We start from the raw sequence: 22550 nt of genomic DNA on the forward strand, positions 1-22550 counted from the left end.
GTTATGTTTTTCGGTAGTCTCGCTGCAGGGGCGCAGAGGCGGTAGGGGATACACCCCTGGTCAATGTGCCCACTCGTTAGCTCGAAACGGAGCGGAATGATTAAGGAAAGCACCCATGTTTCTGTGTAGACAATGTCGGGTTATGTTGACATAAAGAAACGGCTTTGTCGAAAATTTGACGATTTACTGTTACGGTTCTTGTTGTGATTTACAAGTCACTCGCATGTTTACACTGGCATAGAACCCAGTTGTATTTCCTGAATTGAGACACAAAATAGTGAGATGGGGTGAAACTGTTAAAACTGTGAGTATTGACTTCTGCTAGCTGTCCCGACGCTTCAAAACGCTTTATGCTAGGCCCAACTATGTTGCGCCTGGAAAGCTAGTCAGGCTTTTCATTTTTCACTTTCAGTATCTATTGCAAGTTTTTTTTTAGCATTTTCACCTGACCTCTTTATTATCGTCTCCACTGGGCGCAGAGAAACCTTCCCATTTTTAAAAATCTTAATGTCAATGTACTTTGTTGTCATCAGCCTGATGTCAATGAATTGTGTCAAAATCTCTGCAAATGTCATGTTTTAAGAAAGTTTCAGCAACAGATCAAAGCGTGAGAAAGTAAGCCTGTCCTTGCTCGTCACTTACTTGGCATCAACTTCCAAGAATTTACCCTTCAACAAAATGCATTTTGCCGATTTTCCCTCAACTTTCTTTAATACATTAGAAACTGTAAAACTTAATTGTATCAGTAATTCAAAATTATCATACATGTTAGAAATTTTTTGCCTAGTTACCGTTCCTTTTAATAATTTTTTGTGGTCATGAACAGTAGAATACTTGCACCTTTCTATGTTCCCTCCTGTGAAGTATTATTGTTTTTTGTTTTTTCATCAGGCCTCCCCTATTTTTATAAAAACATTTGTTACTCATTTTGTTAGTTTGATGAGAGAATTATACTTTTCAATCTGTACTTAACTTTTCAAATTAAGAAATTTCTCAAGCTAATATCTTATTTGGTATCCTTTTCGTTTAATTTAGGTACGTTGCTACGGTATGAGTCCTTTGAAAGACTGTCGTGCCTCATCGTAATGAGGCTGTGTTGGTCCTCGAAAGGGACAAAACAATATGGAAGCAACCGATGGAGGAGACGGAGATGGAGTGCCGGAATCAGTTGATCCTCTCATGCAGCCTTCTGTTGGAGATGCTCTGGCAAGTATTTTTACTGAAGAAATAGAAATTAAAAATTCTTTATGGCTTGAATATTTATTTTTTCCATGAGATTTTAAAGGTTTAGTTGTGGATGTTGTTTTATAGTTATAGCTGCATAATCTTTCATATCTTATTCCCAGAACTACCCAAGTACATCAAAGGATGCAAAAGTGTCAATCACACAAGTACCAATCTCTCTTCTTCCGGCTTCTCAAACAAAGGCCACTTGTTCTCAGCAATCTTTTGCTCAATCATCTGTTACTCCTCTTAGCAAAAGAATTAGCGGAAGTAAACATGCATTACGACAACAAGCCAAAAGGCGCCGTAAAAATACAACTATTGCAGCAGGCCTACATCTTGCCAGTGCCAGTCCTGCCAGATTGAATGTTAGATCCATTCGGACTCAACACACTGTTCACCATCAATCTTTTAACAGTTTAACCCAAGCTTCCACTAAATGTCCAAGTAATGACACAGAAAAACATAAAGAGGATCCTGAAATAATTGACCTTTTGAATGAAGAGGAGGAGGTAGTTGTCCTTCCTGACATTGGACTAGATCTTGAACATGATGATGATGATATGGAGGAAGCCGAAGAACCTGAAGATATAGAAGAAGGCGAGGATGGCATCAATAATCATCATCTTATGTATGGTAAGTTATTGAGTTCATTTTATATTTTTTAATATAGTGAGAGTAAAAGAATTCATCTTCTGTAGTATTTATGTTTGTTTATATGAACTGCTTTACACCATATTATTTTATTTTTGTCCTCCGCAGCAAGTGGTGTCACTCATCAATCCACCATGCGTGAAGTATTAGCTTCAATCCCAGGCTTTAGGATGAGGCGGAACAAGCGTGGTTTAAAGCGAAATACAAAGCAGAGTACAAAAAAGTTGTCTGCTGCTGCACAGTTACGACAAACTGAAGAGGGTCTAATAGATTTAGAGACTCCAGACTCAATACTTGTTAATACTAATCTGCGAGCTCTTCTGAATAAGCATACTCTCAGTATGCTACCGCCCCTCTATCAACACAAACTCACTCAGCTCTTACCCCCAGTTGATCGAGTTCATAGTCCGAGCGGATTAAGGTTTGTTGATGCTGTGTATGGGAGCCTCTAATTTCATTTGTAAATTATATTCTAATGAGCACAATTCTGATTACTTACAGCAAAATAACGCCCTCTGGATTGAACAATGAATTTTTTGCTAGAGCTTGTCATGAATGGAGAGATAGACTTTCTGAAGGTGAATTCACAACTGAAAACCAACAGAGACTAAGAGCCGAAGCAGAAAGAGAAAAAAATCGCCTGGATCCCTGGAAGGTAGAATCACCTTTCTTTTTAGTTTGTTTATATTTTCAAAAACCAGCTCTACTATAATGTTGTGCTTCTATAGCTCATTAATTTGTGTTTCTGTTGTTTTCTTCAGCTAAAACATTTTGAACCAATTTGGGGTTGGCGTCATCGGCCGGCATTACAACCTAACCCACCACCTTCTCATCATCCAGAAAATACTGTTGAAAATGTCAGCCGTGCTCCAATTCGTACAACAATTAAGTTACGACATACCAGTACAGTCTCAGTTTCAAATGAAAAACTTGCACCAACTCCTGCCCCTGTGGATCCTGTTCAATTGGCTCGCCGCTTGCGGTCTGATGGTGCAGTTACCCGGGCTATTGCTAATTATCGTGATGTAGTTGCTAATGCTGCCTCTTCAGCAGTGACCTGTACTTCATCAATGAAAGCAGCCTCCACTACATCCACACCACCCGTTATTCCTACTTCAATAACATTAGCTAAATCGTCAATAGGACAAGCTAAACCAGTCAATGAGTTGGTTAAAGCAGAAAAATTGAGATTGTCAGCAGAACTTGTTAAAACTTCTGAACCTCCTGATCCTGCTGATACTGTCACTGTAACTGTACCTTCATCAACTTTAGCCACCCCATCATCAGTAACAAGCTCATCGATTCCCACCTGTTCTCAAGATGTAATAAAGTCAACTGTTCATCATGATTCTGTTGAGTCTGAGTAAGTCTTTTTTAAATCTATCTCTTTTATACATTGGGTTATATACTTACAATTCTTTAATATTCTTTCTGCATCAGTTTACTTGGTGCTTCAAGAAATGAAGAGGATATTGATACAAGCTTGGACAGCAGTTTTGAAAAAGCCATTGAAGCAGATGTTGAGTTGGTTTCAGAAGATGACGATTTTAAATCTGAGGAAAATATTAACTGTTTACAACCTGATTCAAACTCTCAGAAAAGGTCCAGGGAAGGAGATGGAGAAGAAATTGAAATTTGCAAAAAACTTAGGCCATCTGACACCAGTCCTAGCCAACATGTATCATTAAAACCAAATGTCTTACGTATGTATTTTCTTCATTTTTTCAAAATTACCTAACTAATTGGTTTTCTTTTCTTAAATGTTTCTTGAACCTTTTTCTGTGGATTTCAGTTGGAGAATGGAATGACAGAGCTAGTGAAGTTGGAGATGGATCAAGTCTTCTCGAGATAGTTACAGTTGGAGGTGATGGAACATCAGTTTATGATGACACAGAAGCAGAGGCAGAAGAGTCCCTATTAAGTGAAGATAGAACTATGGATGATGTATCAAGTATGGAAATGGATTGTGTCCAGACATCAGGAAAAGTAACTCCCACTCCAAATGATGATAGGGAGAGTCCATTTGAGGGAGGAGATGCAATTTCTGAGGTAAATGTTGTGCGTTCAGACTGCATTGATGAGGAAGGAGGGGCAGAGAGTCCTGCAGCTGAATTGGTTCCTTCTAACGTTTCACCTGCTCTAATAGAGAATTCCTCTGAAAAGGAAAGTCATGATACTATCTTTGCAAATTACGACAACAAACCATTTGTTCATGAAGAAATATCCAAATATGATGAAAAGCCTGAAAAAATTCATGATTTTAATGAGGAAACAGCTGCTTGTAGGGAAAATGATAATAATATTGCTGTTGACAGTAAGAGCCATGGAAATCATAGTGAGGAGAAAGATCAAATTGTGAAAACCACTGATGAAAAATTAACAGTTGTTAATGTTAGTAGCAGCAGTAGTACAGACTCTGTAACAGAACTGTTTGGAACTTTTGAAAATCCAATAACAAATGCACCTGATAATTCATCAGAAAATAAGGAGCTCAAAGACCAATTTGAAATCGACAAAGTGAGTGATGAAGCTATGGCAATTGATACCGAAGAAGATGACAACAATGAACATTTTTCAGAACCAGCTAGCTTGTGTAGAACCAGAGAAGAAAATGTAGGGCTGTGTGAAGGCTGCGAGGATCATAGTCTGCCAATTGAAAAGAAAACTGAAAACTTGAATTCTGGTGGTTTATGCCTTGAAGATGGAAGTCATGGGCCAACATTGATTACAAACACTGTTCAAAGGGATAGTTGTGAAGATATAGGTCTTGATGATGCTAGAAGTTCAAGAGATGAGGATGATATTGCTGAGGAGGATGAGAATGGAGAACCAAGTGATGATGAAGATAGTAATGATGCAGTGGAGGATACTAGTGATATTGGATCCCCAGAGTGTGAAATTTCTGTGAGCAAAACATTTGTGGATGCAAGTGATCTCTCCTCCACAAGTGCTCCACAAATTGACTCTGACTGGGATGGAGTAGATTCAAGTACAGAAAAGCTATTAGAAGATTTAGAGGCACATGCTAATGCTGTAGATGGACTGGAACAAAGAGAAAGAGTAGATGACATAGCAGAATGTAGTGTTTCTGTTATGCCAATGGAGGAAAGCTCATTTACATCTCATGCAGCCTTATCAGCTACTAATTTCTCAAGTTGTACCTCTGCAATTAGTATATCACCCAGTAGTATAAATTTTGGCTCCCAGAGATGTGACAGAGAATTGGAGAGTATTAGAAATTTACCGAGTAAAGTTGACAATGAAATAAATGTTGCTGGAACATCAGCTGATCAGTTCTCAGAAGTGCAAACTGATCAAGTAAAATTGGAGCTTGAAGGTAAATGAATTTTATGTATCTGGGTAGTCATGCAACCTTGAAATCAGGAAAAAAAAAAATGTTCGGGGAAATTACAATATCACATTGTGTTTGTTTTGGAGTTTCGGGTGATGTGTTAGCTTATATTATGTGTGGTTTAAAAGACACTCAGAAAATATCACATAAATTCAGAGAAAAGTCAGGGAGTTTCACAACTTTTGTTGCTTGGCTACCCTGTGTTTACAGGTATCTAATAGTGCTGTGTTAGTGTATTGGAAAATACGTACCTGAATACTTATTTCAGTTACAGTTACTCCTGATGTCCATGCTAGCACTGAAGGGACAGTGAGTTCTAGCAGCGCAGCCCACACATCTGTCCCAAATGTGATACCTCCCCCAACCATAGTCTGCCTCTCATCTGTAAGTATTACATTTCAAAACTATTTTTAATTTCTTGAAAATTACTATATTCGTTTGTTTTTTCTATTTCTTCACACCTTAATTTTATTTTCCCAATCTTTTTGTGCAGGCAATGTCCAGTAACACACAATCAATAAGACCCAGTGTAACAGCACCTCTTGTCCCACCCAGCGCTGGAATAGTTGTGCGGGCTGCAGGAAGTAACATTGTTAGCTCAAGTGCTTTACCATATATAGCTCTCTCAAGCAATACCCCACTGCGCACTCTTGCAACGCCTACTTCTACTCTACCTCAGGCAACCCCTCAGTTTCGTCCAAAACAAAGAAATAAAGATACTGGACAGTTAGGGAAGGTATATGCCTGATGTGTCTATTTATATTTACTGTAAAATGTACTGAATGATGTTTTATCTACTATATGATTTAATCTTTCAGGGTCGACGTAACAATTCCTCTAAACCTCCACCTGGAGCTGTTAATTTAGAGAGAAGTTACCAAATTTGTCAGGCTGTGATCCAAAACTCACCCAATCGGGATCAGTTGCGATTTCAACTCAAACCACCTCCTTCCCTTTTAGCGAGCAATACTGCAAAGCCTTCAAATGACAATTCAGCTGAGAGGGCAAGCTCTGCTCAAACTCAATATGGTGCAGTGACCTCATCTCGAGGACCTAGAAATGTTTCTCCTAATGTCACGCCTTCAGTAGTGCCATTAGTTAGTTGTCCTGGATCTAGTCTGAGTCCAGCACCTGCACTTATTGTTAAACAAGGAAAAGCAAGACAACCATCTCCACCTGTTCTAGTGAGACATGTCTTCACTTCACAGCAAGGTATTCCTGTGACAATGGCTGTACTTCCCCAGTCACAATCTGCATCCTCTTCAGAGGTAGGACCAAGCAATTCTTTATTTTGTCTGCTGTTATTAATTGTGTAGTTCTTGTAATTTTATGGCATGTTGTTTCAATCATAACTTACCTTAGGGAGGTGAAAATATTGCCCCTGCTGTTGGACAAATGGCTCAGTACATACTACTACAACGTGCTGATCAAAGAACTCTAAAAAGAGGGACACCGCCACGAGCATCAAGTGCACCACCCTCCAATAACCAGGTAACTACTGATATGCTTTTAGTTGTGGAATGACCATCTCTTTGGAACATTTGAATCAGAAACATTTTGTCATGTTTCTTTTTTTCATCATTGATTCAGGCTTTGAGTGGAGTTGTTGGAGCAGTTAGGGGCAGACCCTCTAGTGTTGATGCAGATTGTTCTCAGCCTCACCAGCAGGTATATGGACAACAGGTAGACTAACTCATGATGAATAAATTATTGCCAACCTAGTTTTCTTCTTTTTGTACTTGACTTAACACAACCTCTTTTACCAACTTATAGGGACCTAGTCCTGGTGTTCAAGCTGTAACAAGAAGTGGACAAGAAGGGTATTCAGTCCCTACTATGCCAGACCATATACCTGGTGCATACCCTCAGGTTCGTTGCAAGTAACTTATCCAATCTTCTGTTTGTGAACAAGGGAAAAGGGCATGGAATTATGATAGTCTTTCCACTGGTTTGTACAGGTAATTCTACATGGACAGGGCCAAAGCCTAATAAGTAGTGGAGGAAGTCCAGGTCAAGCACTGCAGGATCATTCACATGAAACAGTGAGTGAAGGAAATGGACCCAAAAATGATTGTGCATGTAATTTGAAAGCCATGGTAATGTGTAAACAGTGTGGGGCATTCTGTCATGACGATTGCATGGGTCCAATGCACTTGTGCGTCATGTGTCTAATTAGATAGATCAGCGTATCGATTTTTTTGACAATCGGTGCTCAAAGGTTTGACTTGTCCAGTCAACAAATATATTTTTTTGACAAACCTCTGCAAAATCTAGACTGACATTGTTCTTGTTATCCAAAGGATCCTCTAAAATATCAAGCTCTAATGATTGTTAAACAGAATTTAATGATGTGTTATTGTCAAGCTGATTCTAAAGAAAATTCCACAGGTTACTAGTTATCACAATTAGGAAAGTCATAGTATATATGTGGATAGTTAAAAATAGTGTCTTTAAAAATCAGTTGGAAACTGCCTGCCCAGGAGTTGAGAACATAAACTTTTTTGTTAACAACCATTGAAACAGTGACATTTTCCTAAATTTTCAGAAGGCACCTGAGTTGCTCTATTTTATCATCTCGATCTCGGCTATAAATTTCCTTTCATTTGAATGCCAGCATTAAGAAATCTAGTATCTTTGCTCTTGGAGATTTCAGAAATAGTCCTGCGCTAGCTGTGTGGTGGTTTTTCTAGAGGGTAGAGTACAGAAGTACAAAGTAGTGTATTATAATAATTAGAAACTCTTAACATTATTGTAAAAAGCTTTTCATACCAAAAAGTATCTATTTTTAGTTGTTGCTCTTTTTGAAATTTCCATTATTTACTGGTACACTATTATATTTATTTTAAAAACAAAAACACCTCTCAAAAGGTTATCCTTTGTGCAATCAACATCATTTTTTAGTTTTGACATTTGCAATGAATGAACCTCTTAAAGTTGCTACTCCTTAGTTATATATTTTTTACAAATGGGTAGTTATCAACATATTTTGGCCAAAAAGTGGTTCATCTGAAATTTGTTGTAAATAAATGTACAGCTCTAGATTTATAGAATAATATTTGCTCAGAGACATGTGTGACACATTTCTCTAAATGAAATCAAAATTAGCGTTGTAAAATGCAAAATAACTTGTTTGACTTGTAAACCTCAGTATAATCTGTACTTGTATATTTGTTACTTGTCACATTCAGATTTCTTTGGGTTTAAGAGTTTTGACTGAATTGGATATTTTATAACTGCACTAGATTTAGACCACTTGGATGGTTATATTTCTCCCTGTAATATGTCATCTGCATTTCTACCCTAGAGCGTAGGGTATGGTCAATGTGAGTCGTATTAATTTATGATGTCTGTCTTTCCACTGGAGGAGACATCATTAATGAGCTTGCATTCTGATTCTCTTAAGACATAATGTGTGCTTTTTCTGTTGCCTTTTATGCCCAACAGAATTCAGTACATCATATCTCATTCATTGGGCTTGCCCCAACTGTTTGCTGAGGGCCCATGTTTGCCCATTCATTCGCAGATTTATAAGGACTTAAATGTTCTGTATTATATTTTAATTTTTTCTTAGTCTTTCTTCTTTCTATGACTCACTTTATATAGCACGTCTCACTTGTCTATGAACAAACTATTCTGTTCAAAAATGCAACTGAGATAGTGAAGAACTCATGTAAGATCTCATTTATGATTTACAATATTGTTGTTTCTGACTTTTAATTAAAATTTTATTGTAAATTTTTGTTTATTTTTAACTTTATCTCTGTTCATTTGTTTGTCATTTTGTTATGTAACATGTTCGTTTTACTGTTAAATTCCGCTGTGATTAAGATTTCAAGTAAGTTGTTGTTCACTAACACCAGTAACTCAAATTTTAAGGCATTGCCAGCTTTCTTTCACTTGGTAGGTAAGTGATTAATCATTATTCCCCGTCGTAACGGGTTTAATTCTGTTCTTGATGATTTATGATTGTATCCTCTTCCTGATTTCTTTTCCGTGAAGAGCCTTTAGTAAGCTGTTTTGACAATTTTGAATTCAATAGAGTTAGCTAGACATTCATTGACATCACATTGCCCTCTTCCCAATTCTGTCTTCTTTTAAAAAGAAAATTAGCATGTTAATATTTGCTACTATACCTATTATGCGTCCCCATTTCCAAGGCTTTTACTTTACTGTTCTGGATTAGTAAAGTCAATTACCACACCAACATCCGTTATTCCACTCAAAAAGTGTGTTTTAATTCTTTTTAGAATTAGGATTGCCTTAAAAATGCAAAATTTTTAACTGAAAGTTCCCTTTTCCTTTAAAAAAAAAATCTTTCTTGTAAATTATCTTTTTAGTATTCTTCAACACCTCAACACATTCTGTCTGATTCACTGCTGCCATATATATATATTACATGGTTTCACTTCTGAGCATATGACTTCAATTCATCATACTCTCCAATATATTTTGCAGTAATTGATTGTTTATTGTTTCCTTCCATCATTCATAAATCAGATGAAAATTTCAAGAGGCCCTCTTTTACTTTTTATCAATGAATGATTCATCCCAGAGAAAATGAAGATGATCTTTCACAATTTTTTATTCAGTTGACTATTTGTGTATATCTGAAGTAAAATTTGAACTTTTGATATTCAATGAGTTTTATTACTATTAGTATTAATGGAATATTTCCTTTCCCAACTACTTACACATTTCAGAAGAATGATATAGATATAGAAATTCTGCTTGATTCAAGCACTTGTAAAAACAATAATTTTGATCTGAACATAAATGAATTAAGAACACTAACAGTCTACATTTATAACTCATCTTTGACTAACATGCTTTCACAAACACACTTTGAAGACTCAGAAGGTTGGGACACCAATTCCATTTCAGGACGTATTTCAACTGGATCTACTAGTCTCTTTGCCCATTCCTAGGAAGCAGAAAGAAACCAATCTTAATTTGTATTCCCTTTGAATTTGTTTATTGAATGTTAGCACAGCTCACCTGAAAAAGCCGGCCATGATAACAAAACACATCTAATGGAAGGAGATTCTCTTGCGCAAACTTCTGTCCTGCAAGAGCAATTTTTAATGCTTTCTCATCATTATCTTGTGCCCAATGAATGCGGTCGACTAAGTCGGATAGATCATGTCTGACCGGCACATAATGTACCCATGGTCTTACTAGACTATAAAAATGTTCATGATACTTTGACTCTTGCTTGATGACCATGGACCCTCCACCAAGAAGGTACGGAAATCGGAATGCAGCAACCGTACCATCTACATTAACCTGGTACTTGTACTGGGAAAAAGCAATGGCATGAAATACATGTACTGCTCCAGTAGAAAGAAATGAAATAGACTAAAGCACATGCTTACATCAAAAAACTTGAAGAATGAAATATGCTTTTCTTTGGGTCCATAAGTCTCTTCTTCATTTCTGAAGAAAAAGAAATTAGTAAGAGATGCATTTAGGAGATCGGGATGTTCCCTCGATAGGGATACAAGATGCAAACGCTCTCTCCTTGAATCTCTGCCTCGCCAGAAAGCTTTGGTCACCCTTTCATCCCATGGTAGCTCTACATTAGTTTGAACTGAGAGCATATCTAGCATCACACTGTGAAAAGATGAAATGGCTCTACTTTCAAAACCACTAATTTAAGAAATTCAGGTGTCAGCTCACGCTCAACTTACCGCCCCATACATTGCAAGCTGGACTCAGTAATATCATAGGTAGGGACATGAATATCTACAGTATCATCTGAACCACACCAAGAAAAGAGAGGAATCAGGGGTCTACCAGCTGAAGGAGAGAGGGGCCAGTCCCCAAGATTAAAGAAAAACTCCATGTCAGGCAGATATAGTTTCCGACTCATTGACAACAGAATAGCATCAACAAACATCTTAAAACCTACATGTTTTCCAAAGCACCTGCGATAAATCTGAATGCATGGCAATTAAACATAAAGCAAAGAGTAACGTCAAAACATTTATGTTGAAGTTTTCATTGGAAATATGATATACCTTGTTCTCTTTGATGATATAATTGCAAACACTCATACTTTCAGGTTGATTAAATCTTTGCATAATAACCGGATACAGCTTGCTAAACTGTACTCTTTTAAATATTTTTAGGTCTCTGTCAATTTGATCATACTTTGGACACTCTACGACCTCCAACCACTGATTCAAACTACTTCTTGGACAACTGCATTCCTCAGCATAGGAGTATCCTGTAAGAATAGTATCAAAAGTGTATTAAACACAAAGAAGAAAATCAGTTTGAAGTCCTTGTACAATTTACACTTAAATCTTACCTTTGGTCTTAAAAGGAGAGCCAGATAAATGTCTATCATTAAATTGCACATGAATTTCTAAATCTTCCATAGTGTTGTAGAGTTTATACCGTACAATGAAAGAACCATCCTTTCGGTCCATAACTTGTATCCAGCTTGCTCTTGATGCCCTATCTGGGGACTTCCCCAGAATCTTGACTTTAAATACATCACCAGGTGAAGTGTGCAGGCTGCATCAACCAATTTCAAAAAATGAAAAGAACGTAACAGAAAGTACCGGTAAACAAAATTCGCTACTAACCTAACTGTGACTTACCTTATGTTATTTTTGTCGACTGCTTGAATGAAGAAGTACCGAGCAGGCAAGACGATTGATTCTGGGTGCAAACCGGGTCCCCATGCACGTGATAGACTAGGATCGACATCAGTGCTGCTGACATATCCAAGTAGAAGTGTCAGTAAACTAATTGAACAGGTAAACAAGGGAACCATTATTTGTTTTGGTGCAGGAGATCTAGAGTTGAGAGGGATAGGAAAGGGTCTCAGCGGGGTTTTACAGGCCGCAATAACGGAACGATTACATGAAAATTGGTTACTTAGATTTCAATGCCACCGGGATTTACTAGTTCAGAGAAGATGAATGCTGGGGCACTCGCAGCTTAAAGTGCAATTGTCATCGATAAATTTAATGTAAATAACTTTTTAAAACTGTCTATCTGAATCCGTTGCTTTCGACGATGCTCGGCAGTATCCATGGGTGGGGGTAGGCTGGAGGGTGGTGGAGGGGAAGGGTGCGGTAGGGACAACAACCAGACGACGACGACGCAGGCCTGAACGCTTACGAGAGCTACTATTTCCAGTCAAACGGGATGTTTCCGTCTTTATGTAATAAAAGAAGCCTATATGCCCAAGGAAAAATTAATCGTGGATTCCCTGGATACGAAGATGTCGAATATAGTTCTCTAGTTTTCTTGTAAATCGTTCTGTCGCCGCACTGAAACCCCTGTAGGGGTTATGGTCTCTTTCCTCCCCCACCATCCCCCACCACCCCGCTCATCCGCTCAAGCAAGTTGTTGTTTCTCGTAGAAGGCGTGTGCTCGATTCTTCCAAGCATCGTCGAAAGATCGGCTCCTGTGTCCAGTCCCCTAACAGATGTACGTCTCCTGTTTGGTGGGTGTCTCTAGATTGACAGACGATAAAAACAAATGAAGGCTGTGAGGTAAAATAAAAAGTAGCTGCTTCGCAGCTACGGTAGAAAGGTAGGAACCAAAGGCGTATCTTTCAAACATTTGAAAATCAATTTTTTAAAAGTATCAGTGCATTTGGTGCTAAGTTTTGAGTTCAAATAACTTTTTTCACCAAAATTTTAGAAAAGATGTTGTGCATGAACTGGTGCTTTTGCAGTTTGAAAGTTGCCTATACTCTACGATTTTCTTCTTTTTTTGCTTCTTTTGCTTTTTTGAATTGAATGAAGTTGGATGTGTCTTAACATCTTGTTCCTAGTGATTCATTGTCATCTTGTTGTTATTGTGTTGAGGCATGACAGAATTGTTTTGAGAAGGAGAAAGTTTTCTTTGTAATTGACGTTAAATATCTCTGGATCATCTACCAACTATGGATAACAGCATTCTCAACACTCCGAAACCGCAGGCTAGCTCAACTGTCAATCGCAGGCCGTACGAATCGTAAGTTCTTTAGTAGTAAGACATGTCATTTTTACACACAATGTGTTGCTAATCTTTTATGGTAAGTCATTTCCTAGTAATAATTAAACTTTCAATGGATATTTTTCTTGTTCTAGGCTTCCCCCTGTAACATCAAATGTCTTGATGCAGTCCGAGGTTCCATCTCCATCTTACTTATCGAATGCCATTGATGATATGCGACAATTGACTGATCAGCTTGGTACATTTCACGAAAATTCCGGAAACGGTCTGCAACAGGTATTATTATCATTTATTGTTTAGTACTTCTTGCCAATTATGTATCTTAACATCCTAATCGTGTTGCCCATCAATTTTACTCTTTAGCGTTTATCAAGCAGTCATCAAATCCGTAAAGCAGCCAGTGTTGCAGACCTGCATGATGATCGCCGTGAAAGTGCAGCAGCTGACAGTGAAGCCAACTCTTCACTTGGGATACTTAAATTGGATGATGACCAAGGTTTGTCCTTTTAGAATAGGTGTGTTAGACACAGTATTTATGAGTGGGTGTGTTTGTTTCAACTTGTTTATTTTTGGTGACAGATATTTTAGCGTCTTCATTTTTAAATAGTAATGAGTTATTTGCTAACTTCCGCAAAGAGTTTTCTTTTTTATCTCAGGATGGAAAAGAAAACAAGGAGCCAATCAATGTGAGTGTCAATACCAAATATCAACAGTACATAGTTCATATATCTTTAAATCATGTTTGTTTTTATGAAATACCAGCATTCAAGTAAGATGAGCCTGTCACGCTTATCACTCAATGAAAAAGTTAACAAGGACCGGCAAGCAGGCAGTGACATTAGTGCAAAAGTTATTAACTCAGAGTCAAGACTATCTCATCGCAACTCTTTGAGCATGCAGGCAGACTTGAGGCTTCGCTTGCAGAAAGCATTAGCTCAGCGTACCATTGATAGAAGTATGGATTCCATTAGAATGTCACAAAGTAAGTGTTTGCTTTGTATACTTCATAGTTTTCATTCATTTGTGACATTATATCAAAACTTATTTTATACAATTGGTTTCATTTTATTTTACAGTGAGTGAGTTTGATGTTGATAGTGTGTCAATGTTATCTGAAAATGAAGAATCTTGCAATACAAACCAAGCTACTGATGTTGGGACTTATTTTTCAAATACCGAGCAGATACAGTCACCTGCATCTAATGTAAGGAGTGTGGAAGATATCTTTGGTTCTTTTTGACCACACCGTTTGTAAGTCGTTCTATTTGTCCTTTATTATTATTTTAGGCCACTTTTGGAGCTGCAAATTTTCTCAGCTTTTCTGGGTCACCTGCAGTACTTGACTCCTCAGAAAATTTTCAACCTGCTGGTAACATTGCTTTTTTCTCTCACTATTATGTACTTGTATGAAGTGTATATCACCCCTCACATTTGGATTATTTCACTTTTAGACTTGGCAATGGATCGATTGAAGCAGGATGAAAATTCATGGCGACAGCACTTTGAAGATTTGCCGGGAGCGACAAACAGTGAAAAAGTTTCAAAGGATAATGTCTGTGAGCTTGAGCATTTAACTCAAAATCTCGACCTCTCAACCATGTCTGGTATCATATCAGGAGAAGTTACAATTAGGTATGGGTAGAACTGTTGCTCATCTTATTTGCTATTGAAATGTTGTGACTCTACCTCACTCTCTGATTTAGTTCCAGTACAATGGAAGATGTTGGAAAACGACGCTTATCTGCAGGGGAATATTTTAAACTACATACTGAACAACTTGACCGCCCAAATTTTGGCAATTTGATTAAAAGCCCTCCTAAAAGGCGACCTCACCCTCCCTTGATAAACATGAACGGTCCTCAAGGTATGCTTAGCAATACAAAGTCCATCCCACCTTTTGCTGCTTTTTCTATTGCTTCTTTCTAACTTTGCTGCTTCTCTTTGCAGCAACCTATGTGGATGAGGTTCCAACTCGTGATTCTGGATTAAACAAAACACTGAATACCTCCTTTGCTGATTCCATGGATTTTTCAGCATCAGTCACTTCTGATGCTGTATGCCACCCCACCGTATGATATTTGCTTTAAATCATCAAATTTCGATAAGCCTCAAGAGCTGTTTTTTAAACTGATATTTTATCTGTTTTTAGAATGAGCATCCTGCATCGAGAAGTATGGACTTGATGCCTCCACCACCACCTCGTCCAAGGCCTAGCAATGCTCAAACACACTCATCAGATATCAGAGACTCTATATCTACGAGACTATCAATGTCTCTGTCTCTTCCAAGAGACTCTGATGCTGGGATAAAAGATCTAAATTCGTCATCCCTTAGCCTTGATTCCGGAGAGAAGTTTGTTAGTATTTCCCAAATGGTCAAAATAATGCAAGATTTGCCATCAGGTCCCAAGTCTGCCCGTCAACTTGTGGATGACTTCATGCAAAAGTCAGTAGCTTTTCATTGATAATTTATTCTTTGAGTTTATTATTTGCTAATAAGGCTGATTAATATTCAGATGCAGGATACCTCAAAGTAACCCACTGCGCCAGTCAACTGGAAATGAGTTAAACAAATCACAAGGAACCAGAAATGAATTGAACCAGACCTCTAGTAGTAAAACAACTCTTAAGTCAGGTGCTGGAGAAATAGCAAGTTTGGGCGAATCAAATACTTCTCCATCTCGTGATCAAAGAGTTAAAGACTGGGTTTCATCAATAAACAATAGTGGAACAGAATCCTTTTATGGAAATGATGATGCTATTACTCCAAATGCCACTAAGAAAGCAGAGACTACGTATGATGTAAAGATAACACAAACTGGAAACTCTGGATATTTCATGGCTTCTAAAAATGCCCAGGAATCAAATATACCCAATCGAAATGAGCAGAAAATATCAAATTCCATGAACAAAAATGTTGATTCACTGAAAGTGGCCCCAGAGTATAGTGAGAGAGATGATGAATCTATTGCATCTTTCATGCCACCTCCATCCAGAGGAGGGATTCCTACATTAGCCCAACTAAGAAACTTTTCTACACCTAAAGCCCATCCTAAAAGGATTTCTAGGGACCCAAGTAGTGAAAGAACATCTATCAATCAAGTGCCTATTAAAGGTTTTTCCTCTCAGAGGATACATGGCTCTGAAAGTAGTTCTGGAGACCTCAATAGCAGAATGAGTCGTGGCTCTCAAGGTTCTGATCATAAAAGTGTTAGATTTCAAGGGTCACATGAGAGCTCAGATTCCAAACACAACAATGAAAGTAGTTCTCAAAGTCATAAGTCCCAGAACCGTAGATCAGTCTCTCAAGCATCTGATACTGAATCAAGAGCTCAGATGTCGGACTGGAAATATCACACGTCTGGAGGTTTGTTTCAACACTTTTTTTCAGTTGTCTATAATCATTAGCTTGTGGTATTCTGTGCTCTGACTTATTTTGTGATCGTTTGTTGATAGAACGTCCTCCAAGTAACTGTGGTTCGTCTCGGTCAGCAATATCATGCTCTAAAAGCTCTTCGAAACAAACTGGTACTACTGAATTAACATTATTTTACGTTGTAAACTGTCTTGTAAATTTTTTAATTTGTATTCATTTGTATTTGTGTGTCTGTAGATGTAGCATCAGTAACATCAGGTCCACTTCAGATAGACAGCACCCATACACAGCTGTCATGGGCATCTGTTTCACTTGCTTCAAGTGTGACCCATACCTTCGCACTCCGCAATAGATCATCAGCTCGTGTACGACTCCTAGTGAATTCTCCAAATACAGCTTTCAAGGTGGTTCATACTCTCTTGCCTCCTTTATTAATGATAGGTTTTGATATTATTTTCTTGGACCCAGGTGTTTTGTATTAAGTATTCAAATCTTCTTGATGTATTTTCTGTATTAGCTGTTCGGTGAAAGAGGAGAAAAATTATCAGAACTAATGCTCACTCTGCATTCTGAAGAAACACGGCGAATCCATGTTGCATTTTCTCCCCAATCAATTGGTCCTGTTGTTGGAAAACTTGTGATATGTCGTGTTGCAACTTCTGAAAGTTCAGTCTCATCTTCAGAGGATAGAAGACTGGTAACTTACTTGTTAACAATTGTATTTAGGGAGTTCTGTTTACCAAGTATGTCATTTGACATCATTTTGTCTATCTGTCTAGATTGCGTTGTATGGGTATGGAGGTGTGGCAGAGTTAGCAGTTGAAGGCGCATCCAAAGATCGGTGGTCGCAACTCTTCTTGAATATGTGCATGTCAGATAATGATGCTCGTCATGAGGTATCTGATATTGATGCATCCAATGATGCTCCCCAAGTATTAGCAACATTTTCGGTCCGAAATGTTGGAAAAGTTCCTGCGTATATTAGCTTACAGATAGCTGGAGGTAAATCTCTGCAGAAATTGATTATTCACTTTGTATCTATAGATATATTATGAATTTTCACTGTGATAATTTTCTCATGTTACAGAGTTGCCTTTTGAGGATTGTGGAGTTTATGTAACCCCTAAGGAAGTTCCCCTTTTACCAGGAGAAGTGTCACGCATTGTTGTGCGCTTTGATCCTTGCCGCGATATATTGCAGTGGTTAAATAAGAATGCTGATGATATGCAGCTCCTTGGTAACATTTGGCTTTCATGGTCTGAACTAGCTACTTGGCAGCGTATCAGGAGGTGATTACCGACAATCTAGGATGAGATAATGCGACAGTATCTGGAGAATTCTAGTATGAAAAATAACTTTTCTTTTAATGTCTCTTCAGGATTTATATGAAGTACTACAAGTCAGACAAAAGTGGCCCTCTTTCATCATGGGGCACCCTTTACAGTGGTGAATTGGGAGTTGGACATGAGCTGAAAGACAACAAGGTAAATCGGCTGAGGTCTTTAATGTTGTGTTGTATTTTTGTATGTATATATCTATCTATGTTATTTTCTCCATGAAGTCCTCTGAGGCTGCACTAGCACAAGCAGTACGCCGCCTCAAAGTGGCAGTTTTAATAGAACGGGAAAGACTTAATATGTTCGATATGGATGCTACTTTAGTTTTTGACCAGTTAGTAGCTAATGAGTAAGTGATTTTTGATGTACTGAAATAGTTTTATTTTGGTTTTATCATACTAGTAGACTAATCTAATGTATGTGTTTTTTCTCAGAACTGCTATGTTCAACTCACCACAGTTCAATGACAGGTAACCTCATAGCTTATTTGAAATTAAACTGTATCTAATATATCTTTCATTTTTCTTATAAGACAAGTGTACTCTACAGGACAATGGACTCTTCAGATTTCATTGACAGTCCTATTCTTGCCGGCATGCCAAGTGACGTTTTTCCAATGAAAAATGGAGATTCTCCACTTTCTTCAGTCTCAACTGCTTCCAAACGAAGCTCCTCCAAGCAGACAGACTTGGACTCAAGAAATGACTTAGTGGTTGTTACTAGTGTTTCTTGTGACGAACCACAATCTTATACACTGGAATTTCCACCAACAACCCTAGGTCACAAGAGCAAAATAAAGATAACATTCAAGAATCAATCTTGTGAGAGAACTCTTGTAAGTAAAAATTTTAATTGTTTCATCCATCTCTTGTGATTACTGTTCTAATATTTGTTGTAATGCATTGCAGATTTATGAATAGTTATTCTTGTTTGTTATTCTTGTTTGTTTCAGGTTTCAATATCTGATTTGACATCTCCATTTAGTGTGTCCACTCCTAAATTTTATGTTCCATCTAATTCTTATGTAACAATGAGTGTCCTGTTTAGGCCAGTTGAATCAGGCACTCATCATCGAACACTTAGTATTATTATAGATGGAAATAATGCCCGTAGCTATCTTTTACGTGGCGAGGGTGTGCATGATTAAGAGAAGGTATTTTCTTCTTACATTTGTTACTATGGCTATCCACACGTGATAAGCGCCCCTCTATGCGACCCTACACTGAAGTTTGGTGCATCTTTTGTTTGGTTGTGATGTGTACCAAGTAGTGTAATACTGTGATACATGTGTAAACTTTTATAATTTAAAACCCCTTTTTTATTACAGTTATCTAACCCGTAGTTTGAGTAAATCATGTAAACTATAATATGCTATTTTTAATATATGTTTTCACTAAGTATTTTTCTTTTGTGTGCATGTGCTTCAGAGTGGTTATTGATGAGAAATGGAGAAATAAATATGTTCCCTTCTCTGGCATTTCAGATTTTACTGTGTACTTGACGAGTCCCAGATGTCCCAGACACCCGATTGTTGCCTACAGGTTAGCGTGCTCCTGAATGAAGCTGCGAATGTCACTTGATGAAACCTTGCTGTAGATACCGGGTTTGCCGTTTTCGTTGCAGCCCTCTCCCCATGACACAATACCAACAAGCTTTCCACCTGACACCAGCGGGCCGCCAGAGTCGCCCTGGAACAAGGAGAACCAAAAGTGGAGGGTGCCGTTGGGGTGCGGACACGATAAACTTTAAAAAGCCTGCTCACCTGGCAGGAGTCACCCTCGAAGTTTCCTCCGCAGAGCATGTTCTCCGTGACGGCGGTCTGGGGCTTCGCGTACAGCTTGGCGCACTCGTCCTTGGTCCAGAGTGGGATCTCCAGCTTCCTCAGGTGGAAGGCCGTCAGCAGTGCGCCCTCCTGTGTGTGTGGCATTGTCAACTAGGTCAGTCTCCCGTATCAAGGCGAGTGTGCGAAAGCAGTCGGGAGCCGTACCGAGAGTGTGCCCCAGCCGGACACGACGCCCGTGGCGCCCGAGGGCAGCTCCTCGCCGGCGGCGGGCAGCGCGATGGGCTGGATGGTGGGCCCGAAGGAGAGGGTCTTCTTGAGCTGCAGCACGGACACGTCATGGTCCATCTTGTCAAAGGTGAAGCCGGAGTGGTACCAGACGTTCTTGATGCCGGAGGTCTTGCCCATCCAGTTGAACAGGAAGGTCCAGGTGGATCCAGCGCGCACGCGGATCATCCACGGGCTCGCGCTGTGGCCGGGAGAGGAACAAGGTTGCTGTCATCCTGAGGGGTAGGCAAACGACCGGCCGGCCACGCGGCCGTGCCTACCGGGCCTGCCTACCCTCGAATTGACAGGGGCTCAGACTGCCCGGTGGTAGCACACGTGGGGTGGATAACACGGACAGGCAACCAGGGGGCCTGGTGCGCAGCAGTGTGTGCCGGGTTTGCCTATCCCCGACCTGACAGGGGCCCCCGGGGCCGGCCGAAGCCGCAGCATCGCGGGGACTTACCCGGCCACGCAGTGGGCTGCGCTCACGGCGTAGTTCTCGCTGACGATGGAGGCGCCGCACACGTGCATGAAGAGCTGCTCCATGGAGAGCTAAGGGGAAGCGAGAGTTTACGTGAGAAGGTGATCCTCGCGGCGGTCCTGCTGCCAGTTTCCCGACCCGTCTCCTCGGTGGTTAGTTACCTGGTAGGGCACGTCCTTGATGTCGGCCTTGGTGCCGTTCACGATGTAGGGCGTGATGCCACCCCAGCTGCCGAGGGCCTCGCGGGGAACCCTGCGGGGCGGCAGCGCTGTGGCATATTTTGCAAATGACGCTTCGAATGCCGAAGGGCTTTTTGTCCAGCAATTTGTATTTGGTATTGGCGATTAATTGATTAATTGAAATGATTCTCTTTATTAGGCTTTGCGTTTGCTAATTACCCAAATAGGGCGACATAATTTTGTCCATCGCCCTGAATATGAATTACGACACAAAAGCGCACTTTAAGTATTGCAGCACTTCTTTGTCACTATCATGAAAAGGGTGCCTTTCTAGGAACAAAATCATGACTTTGTACTAACCGGCGAAATTTTCGATGAATCAAAGAAAAATTTTCTCCAGCTCAAACATTTTTTTTCTTCAATTTGACAAAACCCTGTGTTTTTGTAAAATAAAATAAATCTTTTTGTTATCTGAACCAAAAATTTATTTACTCTGGTTTCTGACACAAAATTTTCGTTACAGTAAATAGAATTTCTTATCACCTAAGGAATGGTTTTCTGGATGTGGCACCACGCAGAGCCTTTCTTGACCACATTGTAAAACATGTGCGGCTGTATCGGATTCCTTGCGACAACTTACCGTGTGCGGCGGCCAGGCCGCAGGCCAGGAGGACGAGGGCGGTGGAGTACGGACCCATGGCTGCGTGAGGTCGGAGCTGCTGGGCCGCGACTGAAGGATGCGCCAGGACCTGAGCTTGCCTCTGGGGGAGGCCGCTATCTGCTTGTGGTGGTATCCCATCCGTCATAGCGCGGATATCGAGTGGGTCAACACAATCAATGCAGTGCGCTGGCCTATGGTGCCCCGGCCCTACCTGTTGGCCCGGACGCTATTCGAAAATTTTCGCGAAATAACCCAAGGAAAAAACAGGATAGTCACAGGCACATCAAAATGACGTCGTCTAGTCACCATTTTTAGTCACTATTTTGGCTTAAGGGATGTCATTAGGGACGTCATTGACGTCGAAATGACTTTAAAGTGACCAACCTGTTTTTCCGGGGAAGAAGACAGAGCGAGATGCCGGGTAATGCGAGCGGTGGACGACCCACGAGGGGGCCACCACCATTCCCGTCATCCTGTGTACAGATAAGGGGAAATCCCTGTGATTCGTGTATAATTGTGAAAAATTATCACTGCATTTCATCCCATTATTCAAATTGAATAGTTATTACCCCAGAATTTCACCAAAATTCACGCGTGATCCCTCAAAATTCACGTGTAAAATCCCTGTAATCACGTTACGTGATTACATCGTAATCCTATGTACATCCTTAATCGGAATGGTGTCCCATTGGATGACCCGAACCGACATATGGGGTCACGCGGAAGTCTCCTGCCGCCCGCGCCGCTGCCCGCTCTAGTCGAGCAGGTTGGTGGCGGCGTGCTCGTGCGTGACGGAGAGCGACCTTTGGACCGCGCGGGCCCATCATCAGGGACCGAGATAGCGGCTCTGCGCAACTGTGAGTCTCCCACTTTAGATAGCAAACAAATCACGACGGATACCGCTCGTAATTGTTTGTCCTGATCGCCTTACTTACGCCCAGCCGCGAGTGCTCTCATTTTTTATGAATATTTTTTTTGCAATCCATATGCTCCCTGCCCCCTCCCCCCCATCCCGCACGGCCCCGCACGGCGGCAGTGGGTGGTAAAAAGAAATCTAAAGAAAAGCGGCGCGCGGTGGCGGTGTTGGTGTTGCGGCGGCCCGACGACGGGGAAATGGAAAGAGGGGAGGCGGGGGAGGCATTTTGTCAATGGCATGGTTCTGTGCCACGGAAGCAACTGTAAAGCAGTTGGCTTCCCCGCTCCTTATTGCCCATGTATCATCTGCCCAGGGGGCGTGGCGTGGCGTGGGTGCCCCCCTCCTCCCCCTTCCCCCAACGCGGGCCC

General features: G+C 40.2%; 4 protein-coding genes across 12 annotated transcripts; 2 read left to right on the forward strand and 2 right to left on the reverse strand.

The window, feature by feature from the left end:
• Positions 1–99: 99 nt before the first annotated feature.
• On the forward strand, positions 100–9868 carry LOC113205737 (polycomb protein Asx). Of its 3 annotated transcripts, none has more exons than XM_026421471.2 (15): positions 100–304; positions 1036–1206; positions 1347–1860; positions 1987–2299; positions 2380–2533; positions 2640–3241; positions 3319–3581; positions 3671–5215; positions 5499–5614; positions 5724–5966; positions 6049–6498; positions 6593–6721; positions 6821–6898; positions 7004–7099; positions 7189–9868. In XM_026421471.2, exons 2-15 carry the CDS (start codon positions 1123–1125, stop codon positions 7408–7410), a joined length of 4809 nt encoding a protein of 1602 aa, XP_026277256.1. In that variant the 5' UTR covers positions 100–304; positions 1036–1122; the 3' UTR covers positions 7411–9868. The 3 variants fall into 3 exon arrangements, with proteins under 3 accessions (XP_026277256.1, XP_026277254.1, XP_026277253.1); XM_026421469.2 differs by having other exon boundaries at positions 5505–5614; positions 6821–6913; XM_026421468.2 differs by having other exon boundaries at positions 101–304; positions 6821–6913.
• Positions 9856–12511, reverse strand: LOC113205741 (protein O-glucosyltransferase 2-like). Of its 5 annotated transcripts, none has more exons than XM_052267521.1 (8): positions 12362–12511; positions 11836–11949; positions 11541–11749; positions 11248–11456; positions 10918–11165; positions 10603–10840; positions 10226–10525; positions 9856–10151 (listed from the first exon to the last, which is right to left on the reverse strand). In XM_052267521.1, the coding sequence occupies exons 3-8, from the start codon at positions 11659–11661 to the stop codon at positions 10032–10034; spliced, it is 1236 nt and encodes a 411-aa protein (XP_052123481.1). In that variant the 5' UTR covers positions 11662–11749; positions 11836–11949; positions 12362–12511; the 3' UTR covers positions 9856–10031. The 5 variants fall into 5 exon arrangements, with proteins under 5 accessions (XP_052123481.1, XP_052123479.1, XP_052123477.1 ...); XM_052267519.1 differs by having other exon boundaries at positions 11836–11952; positions 12362–12501; XM_052267517.1 differs by lacking the exon at positions 12362–12511 and adding an exon at positions 12219–12289.
• Positions 12512–12675: 164 nt separating this feature from the next.
• LOC113205738 (uncharacterized) lies at positions 12676–19375 on the forward strand. 3 transcript variants are annotated; one of them, XM_026421474.2, is made up of 23 exons: positions 12676–12778; positions 13057–13204; positions 13321–13462; positions 13550–13682; positions 13766–13872; positions 13949–14168; positions 14263–14390; positions 14474–14555; positions 14638–14818; positions 14890–15050; positions 15134–15255; positions 15336–15631; positions 15702–16552; positions 16642–16713; positions 16799–16965; positions 17079–17258; positions 17341–17563; positions 17649–17850; positions 17940–18045; positions 18123–18247; positions 18333–18368; positions 18448–18733; positions 18851–19375. In XM_026421474.2, exons 2-23 carry the CDS (start codon positions 13134–13136, stop codon positions 19043–19045), a joined length of 4086 nt encoding a protein of 1361 aa, XP_026277259.1. In that variant the 5' UTR covers positions 12676–12778; positions 13057–13133; the 3' UTR covers positions 19046–19375. The 3 variants fall into 3 exon arrangements, with proteins under 3 accessions (XP_026277259.1, XP_026277260.2, XP_026277258.1); XM_026421475.2 differs by lacking the exon at positions 12676–12778 and having other exon boundaries at positions 12810–13204; positions 15134–15240; XM_026421473.2 differs by lacking the exon at positions 12676–12778 and having other exon boundaries at positions 12811–13204.
• On the reverse strand, positions 19366–21426 carry LOC113205744 (trypsin 3A1). Its single transcript, XM_026421481.2, has 6 exons — positions 21246–21426; positions 20588–20694; positions 20409–20497; positions 19886–20147; positions 19661–19810; positions 19366–19586 (listed from the first exon to the last, which is right to left on the reverse strand). The coding sequence occupies exons 1-6, from the start codon at positions 21409–21411 to the stop codon at positions 19434–19436; spliced, it is 927 nt and encodes a 308-aa protein (XP_026277266.1). The 5' UTR covers positions 21412–21426; the 3' UTR covers positions 19366–19433.
• Positions 21427–22550: the final 1124 nt, after the last annotated feature.

This window comes from Frankliniella occidentalis, unplaced genomic scaffold (genome assembly GCF_000697945.3).
Source record: "Frankliniella occidentalis isolate FOCC.00 unplaced genomic scaffold, Focc_3.1 Scaffold53, whole genome shotgun sequence".
In the NCBI taxonomy this organism is placed as follows: domain Eukaryota; kingdom Metazoa; phylum Arthropoda; class Insecta; order Thysanoptera; family Thripidae; genus Frankliniella; species Frankliniella occidentalis.

Bases quoted from the DNA above. Each gene is read 5' to 3' on its own strand.
- LOC113205738 (XM_026421474.2), top strand. From the start codon at position 13,134: ATGGATAACAGCATTCTCAACACTCCGAAACCGCAGGCTAGCTCAACT. The intron at 13,873-13,948 runs GTGAGTGTCAAT...ATGAAATACCAG, and splicing joins AAAACAAGGAGCCAATCAAT to CATTCAAGTAAGATGAGCCT. The intron at 16,714-16,798 runs GTACTACTGAAT...GTGTGTCTGTAG, and splicing joins AAGCTCTTCGAAACAAACTG to ATGTAGCATCAGTAACATCA.
- LOC113205741 (XM_026421478.2), bottom strand. From the start codon at position 12,011: ATGGTTCCCTTGTTTACCTGTTCAATTAGTTTACTGACACTTCTACTT. The intron at 11,457-11,540 runs GTAAGATTTAAG...CTATTCTTACAG, and splicing joins CTCTCCTTTTAAGACCAAAG to GATACTCCTATGCTGAGGAA. The intron at 10,152-10,225 runs GTGAGCTGTGCT...TCTGCTTCCTAG, and splicing joins ATCATGGCCGGCTTTTTCAG to GAATGGGCAAAGAGACTAGT.
- LOC113205737 (XM_026421468.2), top strand. From the start codon at position 1,123: ATGGAAGCAACCGATGGAGGAGACGGAGATGGAGTGCCGGAATCAGTT. The intron at 3,242-3,318 runs GTAAGTCTTTTT...TTTCTGCATCAG, and splicing joins CATGATTCTGTTGAGTCTGA to TTTACTTGGTGCTTCAAGAA. The intron at 6,722-6,820 runs GTAACTACTGAT...TCATTGATTCAG, and splicing joins CACCACCCTCCAATAACCAG to GCTTTGAGTGGAGTTGTTGG.
- LOC113205744 (XM_026421481.2), bottom strand. From the start codon at position 21,411: ATGACGGATGGGATACCACCACAAGCAGATAGCGGCCTCCCCCAGAGG. The intron at 20,695-21,245 runs GTAAGTTGTCGC...AATATGCCACAG, and splicing joins CGGCCTGGCCGCCGCACACG to CGCTGCCGCCCCGCAGGGTT. The intron at 19,811-19,885 runs GTACGGCTCCCG...CCACACACACAG, and splicing joins CCGGCTGGGGCACACTCTCG to GAGGGCGCACTGCTGACGGC.